This window comes from Ochotona curzoniae, unplaced genomic scaffold (genome assembly GCF_017591425.1).
Source record: "Ochotona curzoniae isolate NIBS_2020 unplaced genomic scaffold, NIBS_Ocur_1.0 scaffold_3835, whole genome shotgun sequence".
NCBI classification, from domain to species: domain Eukaryota; kingdom Metazoa; phylum Chordata; class Mammalia; order Lagomorpha; family Ochotonidae; genus Ochotona; species Ochotona curzoniae.
In genome coordinates this window covers 14,443,578-14,455,700 of record NW_024467114.1, presented here as the reverse complement: position 1 = coordinate 14,455,700, position 12,123 = coordinate 14,443,578, and the positions used below count along the sequence as shown (strand labels likewise).

Here is a 12,123-nt window from a genome sequence, read left to right as displayed (position 1 = left end):
TTATTATATATTATTATACAGTGCTAACAGCCTGTTAGCATTGATTTTTCCTACTCACCTTCTAATTAGAAATACTTCTGTTTATTTTGTTTCAGGCTGATTTACTTACATAGTCGATCACTATTCATATTAAATATTAAATATTAGCAATCTTACAAGTTTTACTTCTATTGCTAAGATGATTCAACTACAAATGTCGCTTATTAAGACTAACACACTAAATAAACAGATTTCAAAAAGCATAGTACAATAAACTTTCAAAACTAGAGAATATTGCATAATGTAATTTATTTTTGTAAGGATTACACAAAGGTTTAGAAGCAACTGTTTGATAAATAAAATTAAAACCTGTATTATTTTAAAATAGGGATAAAATATATTCAATATTTCAGATTGTAACAAAGAATAACATTATCTAATTCATTTTACTTTTAAATATTAAGTGGTGCTTTTGTTTGGTAATTCTATCAGAATTTTCTGAAAATGCAACTGCTCTGTAGTGGTTATTTTTAATATAAATTAAATGTCAAACACAGAAAGAAATTAAAATTTTTCTTCAACAATCCCCAAGGTATCTCACTAAAAAATATAAAATACCAAAACACCTGTGCTTTCAAGCATGTTAGAAAACTGATACCCAGTTTGTATTGTAAAAAGGACTCGCATTAATTTTTTTACATGAGATAATAAGATATCAAAAAGGTTATGATTCTATTTCTTTGCTTAAGTTTGCAAATAATTTCTAGTACTCCATCAACTGCATTGAGAATGAAGAACATTTTTTTCCTTTTGATGTAAACCTTAAGACTTTAAAACTTTTTTTTTTTTTTTGGCCTATGGATGCCCATATGTTTTCAGAGATGCTTGAGCTTAGCCAAAAGGCCAAGAAACAATCAGGTATACTATAATATATTAATTTAGCTTTGTCTTCTATAGTAAATCTAACATTAAAAGTAGTTAGATTAAATATCTCTCCAAAGTTTTCTTAATAAGACTTCATATGAAGTGTGCAAGCCATTAGCTAACACGGAGAGCATCCCTGTTCAGTGTTTTGGATTAAGGACATTTATTCTAAGATTAATAAAAGAATGATCATAATTTCAAGATAATTTCAATCCTATAAAAAATAATGGCACAATGTTAATCAATGACTTAGGAATACAAACAGGACAAAGTAAAACCTATCTTAAAAGTTGCTAGTAGATCTCACCATTTACAAAAATTCACTCAAGATGGATCAAAGACATAAATTTAAGAACTAAGATTATGAATTTGCTGGAAGAAAATGTAGCAGAAACACTCCAAGACACTGGTATAGGGGATGAATTCATGCTTAAGGCCGCCACATTTCAAGCAGCAAAAGCAAAACTAAACAAATGGAACTTTATCAAACTCAGAAGCTTTTGCATAGCAAAGAAAACAAGAAAGAGACATGCAACGTAACAGCAAAAAATATTTGCAAACCACAGACCCAACCAAGGATTAATATCTCGAATATATCAGCAAGTTTTAAAAACTTAACAACAAAAAAACAACCAATCCAGTTGAGAAATGGGCAAGGCACTTCAACAGACATTTTTCAAAAGGAGAAATACAAACGGCAAACGTGAATTACGCGAGAAAATGCTCACTAAGCGTCAGGGAAAAACAAATCAAAAGTATAATGAGATATCACTACACTAATCCCTGTCAGAACAGCTAAGCCGCAAAAACACAGAACAGATGCTGGTAAGGATGTGGGGAAATGCCTTACAGCCTTAGTGGAAATCTAAATCAGTCCAGCCACTGCGGAAAGCACTGTACAGATTTCTTAAACATCTAAACACAGACTTGCCGTATGTCCAGCAATTCCACTACCAATTTCAGCACTCTGGGAAACGGCAAGCAACAGGCCCGGTTTTGGGGAGGCCTGGACGGGCTTCTGTGTTCCTGGGCTTGGCCAGGTTCTTCCCTTGGTAAGTGAACCAGCAGATGGAAAATTTCTGTGTGCCTTCCACTATCTCTCTCTTTCTCTGCCCTTGAGAGAACTAAAAATATTTTTAAATGAGAAATAAATAAAAGCAGTAATAATATTATTTAGAAACCAAAGTGGTTCAAAATTGATGTAATCTGCCATTTGCTCCAATAAAGAGCAGGTGTGGCAAGCAGCTAATAATGTGGAAGTAGCTGTGAAGGAGACTCACCGCTCATTCTGGTAAGTGACCACACTGCAAAATAAAGGGAAGCATCCCACCTGAGACAGTATATGTATTCCAAGGTTCTCAGGTGTACGGAATTCCTTTGTATCTCTTATTAGATAACAAAATGTGCCACAGTGAGTTTACACAGTAAAGACTGTATTTGAGGTTAAAAATTTTGAATGCTAATTTGATTTTAAAGAAAAGGAGAAAAGAGTCTGACTTACATCTAAAATCTATCTTTGAAAATCCAACAAATTCAGGGAGAGAAATGATTTCATTTCTAATTTTACACAGATGCAGCAACCAATGTCAAATCTGTGGCTCTAACTTTACATCTAATAGACAGGCTAAAAAAAGAAACAAGTCATTCATTATATTTTAGTTACTAAAATCAATCTTTTTTTAGTAAAGCCTTTGAACATCTTCCTCAAATATTTATTTTATATTTAGCTGCTCATCTGGCTCTGTGATTGGATTATAATGGTGAGAGTTTTTGGTGATTTGATAAAAGATCAATTAATCATTCCCTATTTGAACTTATGCACCATCATTGATTTATCATTATTCACTTATTAAGTATTTTCTGAGTATTAAATGTGCCAGGAGCTGTGGAAATAAAAATAAAGTCATGAACAAATGGACACATAACCTCCAACCAAAACCATTTACTGCAAACTAATGCATTGCTTAAAAAAAAAAAATCATTCCAACAAAAAGTTTCAATACAGGCTTCAGCATTTAAATTGTACTAAATAACATAATATGTATTTTAACTGGAACTTCCTAGGCACATTTTAACTGACTGACAAATGCAACCTCTATGTTTTTTATTTCCATAAGATACTACAAATTATTTTTCTGTTTAAGATTTTGATAATTTTCATATTTCTCACATCTAGGAGAAACAGTCCAGTATAATCATATTAAAGAATGCACACTAACTGTTCTTGAACTGTTCTCTGTATTCTAAAATAATCATATATAGAAGCAAGTTACATATATTTTCTAAGAGGTAAAAATAAGCATCTACTGTAATTATCAGCTGCGATCCTTATTTCAACACACACATATCCTTGTATCTGTGGGTTGGTATGTAACAGTACTGTCCTACTGTCTCACAGAGAAAGGCTTCGACCGCCACTCGGCAAGCATTCGCAGCTTGCACAGTATGGAGCACAGATTTTAGTCACATCAAATTGGAAGAGAAACTGATGTAAAGAAACGCTTAATTATTTGTCACAGACCTGAAAAAAAAACTTATAAACAAAGCAAAACATAACAAGGACCCATTACTTACACTTTAATGATCAAATGCATGCACTTTCCCAAGACACAAAAAAATGTAAATTTACATATGTTAATAACTGAAAAAGCAATGAAAATAAATGAGACATTTTTCTGTGTAGCCTGAATTACATAGAGAAGTGTGGTTTAAAAGTCAGAGCTCCAGAAGAGGTTCTAATGTGTTCCGTGCCTCAGTTCAAAGAAACTTATAAACTCATTAAAGCATATTCTATAAAAGATTACTTGCCAGGATTCAAATGATTTAATAATCATACACAATTTGTGTTATGTACCTGACCAAGCATCAAATATGTCTTTGAAAAAAATTAAGCTTTATTTAAAGCCTCTTAAAGTCATAAAGAGGTAGCATTTAATATAATACTTAAGTTGCAATGTTATCATAAAAATGTGGACCTGGAGGGGTAGATTTTTCAAGCAATAATGGTGCTAATTACCAAATTAATGAGATGTTACAAAAGATAAAAATATAAAGCTATAAGGTTATTTTTATTAAACATAAAATTCTACATAATGCAAAATTTTCACTTAATACGAGAGCAACAGGGCTTAAGCTATAATTTTTTAAGACACCATTAAAACCATGAAATATTCTACAGAAATATTTTATATCCAGCTTATCTTGTCTTCAAGAATGTAAGTAAAAATATTTAACTCCCTTTTCATTACTTCTTTAAAGCATTTTCAGAAAAATTTGTGATAGTAAGTTCCTACAACAAAACCAAGAAAAAGGACATTTTATATTCATAATTTCTGTTATACCAAAAGTCTTTACCTTCTAGAAGGTGTAATCATGCAATCAAGACTTAAAATTCTATTTGAAAAAAAAATAATGAAATCAGTGAGAAAGGCTATTCAGAAACCTGAGACAGATGAGATGAAAACTGGTACCCATTTTTATACGACAATTTTTTTTAAACTTTAACAGGTTGCAAATATATGATGAAATAATTTTTCAAATATAAATTCTAGTCATTTTCTAGGTTATTTAAAGTAAGTGTGTGTTTGCGGGGAACCTAGTAGAAACATGTAGATTCCATGGTAAAAAGGCCTGACTGAACCCAGCATCCAAGGGCAGACATAACACAGGCACATGAGGGCACAAACACTTTAAAAGTAGAGCACTGGTTCTAAAGCTCTCTGTGATAACTGCGAAGGATCAAGTTCCTCAACTCAAATTTCAAAATGGAAGGAACTTCTCTGTAAAGAATCTGTGCTTATATAATATAAGAATTTGTGCTTATACACTGTTTCTTTATTTATTTGTTCATTTATTTGTTCATTTATTTGTCTTTATTTTGCTGGTGCTTGGGACATTAATTTGATATTAAAAAAATACCATGTAAACAGAATTATTCACATATAACTCTTGAACTTGCTATTATCTTACGCTAATTTTAAATAAATTTAATCTTCAAGATGGTAACTATAACATTCTATATAAATCACTTCAAAAGAATACTGTCCAAATAATATAGACTTCCTAAACTTTGTTAAAGCCTTTTCTGTCTTGATTAGAATAATTATTTTCTCCTAATCTTCAGTGATAATATTTAAAATTCACAAAAATTTTTAAATGCACAGTTTTATTTGAGAAATTAAGACAAATAGAATTTATTTTATCAATGACTAAAATAACTGACATTATTTTGGGAGTAAATATTTAAAACCTTACAGCATACTGATACATTTATTTTATCAATATAACTTTATTACTCTTGGAATGCTTCCTTTCTGTGTCTTCAGCCAATTTAACACAGTTTTACCAAATGACAACGGTTAAAAGAGTTCCCTCCCATACTATGAACTTTGTGCAATTGCGCTTTGGAAGACTAATGCATCTTTTAAATGAGCTCTTTTTGTTTACCAACTCATTCCCCAATCTCATTCAGTGTTCCAAACAGTTTCCTCATCGCAGCAAAAGAAGCGAATGACCAAAATTAACAGTCACCAACCATCACGAACAGCCAACGTGTGGACTCAGATGTGACTCTGGGCTAGCAGCATGTTTGATGTTTTTTAAAGTGCCAAAACAAACCAAAGAAAGAGAAATTAAACAAAAACCAAAATCGACCTCAGCCACCTTTTCACCTTTCTTTATTTCATAAGAGAGAAGCATTTAATACATGTGGTCTGATTGGTACTAAGGAAGTGCAGATGGGCTTTTTGCGTATCGGTCTCATTACTGTTAATAAAAAGTCAACTTTCTTCATATGCCTACAGAGCTGAGTGACTAGCGTCTTATGAGATCAAATACAGTGATCCTAGCACAAAATTTTCAGAAGTTTTTTTTTTTTGTGACCTCTGCATACAGAGTATTATTGTCCACTCCTTTTATAAGAGAAAATTCTCTTGTATTCAAAGCAAGATTATCAATTTTACTACATCTATAACTATGACATAATTATGTGTGGCAGGTTAATAAGTAGATGAATTCTATAACGTACTGTGCTTACTTATTAAGATCTTAACAACAGCTCGTATACTATGTTTTTTTCCCTCCATGATGAGAAAATGATGAACATGGAACTTTAATTCCCTTAAAGTCAGAGACAAGTATCCAACATACCTGACAAGATTTTCATTGTCCCCGGTGCCTTTGCAAGTTGCACATTCAGTTCTTAAATCTTCAGCCTTGGGCTTCTTTTGCAATACAGACTGTCTTTGTCTTCTTTCTCTGGGAACTCTTTCCTGCCACATGAGGAAAAGAAAACAAATCAAAACAAAACAAAATTAGAATATAAGGGAGACAATTATAAGGAAGAAAGTTACTCAAAGTTGAGACTGTGTCCAAAGTGCTTAACTTATTCCAACCTCATGTTTTTCCTCCTCAGGAATGAAGCTTCGTTTTCGTCCTCTGGTTCTCTAAAGGAAAATCCACAAAAATACTGAATGTTAAATTAATAATACAATTAAATTTTGTCTGTCAAATGTTACTGCTTAAGGTATACTGTTGGAAAGTTAACATTTCTAGTTAACACTGCATTACTCTATGCATTTTCTACAACCTGCATAAAAAATTGTAAATCAAATCAAATTATATATAATTTGCAGAATTTTAACAGAACTATCGGACAAATAAATTCTGTAACATTATCTTGAAAGGTTTTCTCAATACTTCATGATTGTCATGACACGTAAAAGGTTAGAATGTTAAACCCGGAGGCAAGCTGCATCAACTGACCACTGGTCCATGTGTGTGCATGGTAATAAAGGAATGGAAGCATGGTCGCATTTTCAGTCAATGCAATCAAAATCTCCACCTACCCAGCACAGCCTCCATAGATTTACAATCCCTATATGCAGAACACCATCTTTTACAGATGGGAAAACAGGTACAATTCTCAGAAATGACTTTAACAGTTGAGATCTCAGAATATTCACAAGTTACAATCACTACTCAGTAATTGCTAGTGCAATTATTTTCTAATATATAGATTTTCTTAAGTTATATCACTTTAATATATAGGTTTTCTTAAGTTCTATCATTTTAATTCTTCCAGTGTCATGCTATTTAATAAAATGATTAATTACATGCTGTTTAATCATATCTTAGATTATCAAGAGTCAGTTTGGGTGTCCAGCTAGAGATTAATACACAGGTTAAGACACCCATAGCCCGAATTCAAGCACAGCGCCTGCTATTGTGAAATTCAGGGAAGTGAAACAAGAGGAAGTTTGTTCCTCTCTCTCCCTTTCTCCCTTTCTCTCTCTCTTCTCCTCTTCCTCCTCCCTCCCTCCTTCGGTAATACTGTCTTCCAAATAAATCAATTAAGAAAAATAAAAAACACTAATATGGAACAGTCCTCGATGCTGACAATACTTCCACAAGTTCTAACAGAAACCTTACAGCTAGCTCTTTCTATATTCATTTCTTCCCTTTGTATGACATTCTTACCCTTTAGTGCCCTGGTTTCTGTCACCTGATATAATTCATCACCAAACTTCTAAGGACCACAGCATATTCACCTTTTTACACTCAAACTTAACATATCTAACACACACCAACTGTGATTCCACGAGTGGTGCTTGTTTCATACCATATATCAATTAGTGACATGACAATACGACAACTAAGGATTCTATCACACAGTGCTACAGTTGCATCTCTCCTATATTTAAAAACTCCTTCTATGTGAGTAGGTATTTATTTTATTGAAATGCTAGAATTAAAATGAGCAAGTATGACTTGGAAAGTTTAAAGCAATCATTTTAATATAAATGCATTTATCAGCAAGGGATAATAATGGATACATTCATGTAGTATTTTTAAATAACGCAAGCAACATAAATATAATTTCCAGCTTGAGACACAAAATTACAAGAATATGAAATAAAATCATCTTAGAATTATGATAAAGGAGTCCAGAGATGATACAATGATTTGCTAATTTGATATACCTAATAAGACACAAAGGTAAACCTCAAATATGTTTGTTCAAATTCTAAATTCACTGGTTTTTCCCTTCCATATTAAATATAAGATTTATAATTTAGTCCAAGAAAAGATAAGCAGAATTAATGAAAGTGATGGACACACTCTGTTAGTATTTATTATATCACTAATATTACCAAGGGAAAAAGCAAGAGGACTTAATCCAAACTATTCAAAATATAAAATCCTCCAAGCAAGAAGATATTGAGTTACACCATTTGTTTATTTCAGTTTTAATGAAGTCGCAAAACTGTAACCATGAGAAGTCAAAGACCACAGCAAATAAGGTACACCAAAATGGATCGAAAGACACAGGAGTCTACCAGACAGGAAAGTTGTGTCAAACAAAAAGAGAAAAAAGCTCAAAGAAACACATGTATTTGGCTAATTTAACAAATATTCACAATTTGGTGCTCATTCACTGATAAATATTTAAGCTGATATAAACTATTTTGGAAACAAAGTAGCAGGAGAAGAAAAGCATGATGAAGATGTAATAATTTTACCTAACAAACACATTCTTTAGAACTAATACAGATACCTTAAATAGAAGATCCAAATGACTCCTTCATTAAGGGCTCAATTTCAAATTGTGCTACATTTGAAAAGTAATTAGTAAGCTAAAAAAAAGCTAAACGGAAGTTTAAAATACTCCAAATCTTGACACATTCCAATTGTTGTCTTTTTTTTTTAATTTTTATTATTTGTCTACAGAACAATGAAAATGTCATCAGCTGATATTACGTCACTGTTAGTCTGTGTCCGATACACTGACTGGAGAAAAGGCAGGAAAATGATTGACAGGTGAGACGGGCATAGCATTACAGACAACAGATTTGTACTGAAAGAGACTAAAACTATTTCAGCACCTAGACATCACTTTAATAATGTATAATACTTAAATACTTAAATCTATCTATTTTTTTTAAGAGCTGGGGTTATTTTAATTTACAATTAAGTTAAGACATAATAATATTCCCAAGTGTATTTACAACAATTCATTTGAGAAAAGAAATAAATTAAAATTAGACAATTAGTGCCCATATATCTTTGATATCACTAAAAATGCTTCACCTATTTACTCACCATTTTTTTTGAATGTACAACTGAATTTTTTAATAGCAAATCAATGTTTACACATCAATGATTATTAAGTCGGCCATGTTTCATGAGATGAGTCCTAAGAAAAGCTTCCCTATTTCATTTATATATAAGAACAGATTAATTCACAGGTAAAATTCCAAACTCAACGTCAATTGGGAAAACTAAATCAAACCTTAAAGATTATCAGGGGACCAAGCCAACAGCACAGTAGGTTAATCCTCAGCCTTGAGCTCATCAACTAGCTTGCTCCACTTCCAATCCAGCTCCCTGCTTACGACCTGAGCGAGACTCACGTGGGAGACCCACTGGAAGCTTCTGACTCCCAGCTTTGGATCAGCTGGGCTTGGGTCATTGTGGCCATTTGGAGAGTGAGTGAGCAGATGAAAGACCCCCCACCACCACGACCATCTGCTTCTCTCTGTAAAATTGGCCTTTTAAATAAAAATCTGATTTTTTTTTAAATCTGTCAAACTGCACAGTGGAGAACAAATGCCAGAAGCTTTCTGTAAGCAGAAATGCTTTATTATAAAGTTTATTCATTTTATCTATGTATCTACATATACATATGTAGATTTGGTTTCTCAAATTATAAAAATTATGTTGAAACTAAATCATTACATCAAAGTCATAAAGTATGCAAAGAAAAACGGTCTCTGTGATATACAGATAAGGCGTGAACAAGTGCCATCTGTTTTTTTTGGCTTTTGGCAAAAAACAGATGGATTGTTCGTCAGCAAACAAGAGTGTCTCCCTTCTGGCCAATTGGCTGTGGAGTTTATTTTTACCTAATTTAATCCCTATTATGGGGATTAAAAAATACATGCAATAACAAAAAGAAAACCATAATAAATTTGATTTCACTATTACTGTAAATTATTGTAACCAAAATCGAAAGATAGAAATATACAAATACACATTTCATGCAATAAATCCCACAATATCAATAAATATAAAACAATATATGTAAAGTAAGTTAAAGTTTGAAGCTACATCTGTTTTCATTTTCTTTATTTCATAATTCAAGAAATAAATAAGATGGTGGATTGCCAAAAAAAGCAAAAAAGAAGCCTCTTGGCCTCTGAAGATTATATCAGACAAAATAACTCCTCCAGATCTCTAGGCAAAGTGAGCTAAGGATGTTTTAGCTCACCACAACACTGTCTGCTAGAGTTTCGTCTAAGAATTTATGATAGACCTTATGTAATCTGTTCAGTACCTGCTTAATGTGACAACAGCTGATGGACACCCACAACCCTCATCAACCACCTTTCTTTTTCATAATTGCAACAACTCAAAAGGCTATCATACAGATGAGCAAAACAAGACATGGAGATACAAAATACAGTAACGTTTTGTCATGTCAGTAAATCTCACTAGTTTAACTTGTTCCTACACTAGCACCCAACAGTACACATTTGGAACATTTCATGCTTTCAGACTCTGAGGCCTCACATCTTAACACTTAAATAGCTTCTGCAGCATACAATATTAATTCAAACATAAATGTGATGGAAGTAGATTCTAAATTACTTGAATTTCTCTCTCAAAGATGAACAGGCTAAAAACTCACAGTATTAGGTAAAATGTAAAACAGATTAAACATCTGTTTAAATCCCTTTCCAAATAATGATATTAAAAAATTAGTGCATCAGGCCGGTGCAATGGCTCAATTGGCTAATCCACTGCCTGCAAGCACTGGGATGGCATATGGGTACCGGTATGTGTCCCCACTGCTCCTCTTCCCATTCAGCTCCCTGCTTGTGGCCTGGGAAAGCCATGGAGGATGCTGTCCGTGGGACCCTGCACATGCATGGGAGACTGAAGAGGCTCTTGGCTTCAGATCAGCTCAGCATCAGACATTGTGGGGAGTGAACCAGTAGATGGAATATCTTTCTCTGTCTCTCCTTTTCTCTGTAAATCTGCCTTTCCATTGAAAATAAATAAATCTTTATCACTTCTCGGCCTTTTGGCTAAGATTAAGTGAAAATAAATAAATCTTTAAGAACAAAAATAGTGAATCATGAAAAAACAATATTGTTTCCAGCCCAAATTGCTAAAAAATATTTGGACTATTGTTTGATCTTATCCCACAAAACAGCAAATTCTATAAAACACAACAAAAATGGATGAGTAGGAAGAAAGTCAGAACTTCAAAGAAAGATCATGTGAGTGTATGGCTATGGAAGAGGGGCCCCAGCAAGTCCTTTCACATTTATATGAAAAGATGAAAAATCTCCAGATTACAGAATATGAAGAAAAAGAGGAAAAAATCTGAAAGCTTTCAAGTTACATTAAAGTTATTACAAAATGTGTCCAAAAGCACAAATATCAATTTTAAAGTAACTTCAAAGGGGACATAGGTAAGCTACTTTATATTTTCTTCAAAAGTAATTTCCTAGACTAAAAGGTAGTAAAAAGTCTCCACATGAATAATAATAATAATGGAGAAAATATCTAAATAGCAAGGTATTTAAGCAGAAGTCTCCTGGGCTAGCCTTACAATAATTTCATAGTTTCTTCCATGAAATACAATCAACACAAAGAAAAAAATGGGTCCAATTTCCTTGAAAGTAAACAGGAACAGTTCTTGTGTAACTAGAGTTCAGGCCCATGAGTTTGCAAACACCCAGCAATCATTAAATCAATAATTTTTAGAAATACAGCAGAAACAACTGTAGGGAAAAGAAGCACTGACGGAAGGTTAGAAAATTTAAAAAAAAAATTTTTTTTCAACTACCCTGGGAAATTTCACCTTTCTGGGGAAGCCAACTACCAGTCCTTTAGGGGAACCAACCCTAAAAAGAACTACTGTGTGCACTAACTGAAGGCAGAAAGGAGAAGAAGCTCAGAAAGAGATCAGCCCTAACTTGGTTGCCCTATTCCCAGCTCCCAGATTCTCTTACACACAAGGGAGCTTTTGCTGCTTCTTTCCAAATAAACTTGCTTTTGCTTTTGTACTCTCTTTTGGACTTTTTATTTCTACATTGAGCCTCCAGGCACGCCCTCTACCGAAGCAATACTACTAATGTGAAACATAAGTTCATACACTGCTCAAGTCGTTCAAGGTCAACTTTAATCCATTTATCAAAATTGGTCTTAATG

General features: G+C 33.0%; 1 protein-coding gene across 8 annotated transcripts in view; it reads right to left on the bottom strand.

The window, feature by feature from the left end:
- The window catches only part of PHF14 (PHD finger protein 14), a 114,445-nt gene that overhangs the window by 63,486 nt on the left and 38,836 nt on the right, over positions 1–12,123 (bottom strand). For all 8 annotated transcript variants that reach the window (XM_040965006.1, XM_040965007.1, XM_040965010.1 and 5 more), the window contains 2 exons: positions 6,297–6,347; positions 6,052–6,173 (listed from right to left, as the gene is read on the bottom strand). In XM_040965006.1, the coding sequence (XP_040820940.1) occupies positions 6,052–6,173; positions 6,297–6,347 (173 nt within the window). The remainder of the gene's footprint in view (positions 1–6,051; positions 6,174–6,296; positions 6,348–12,123) is intronic.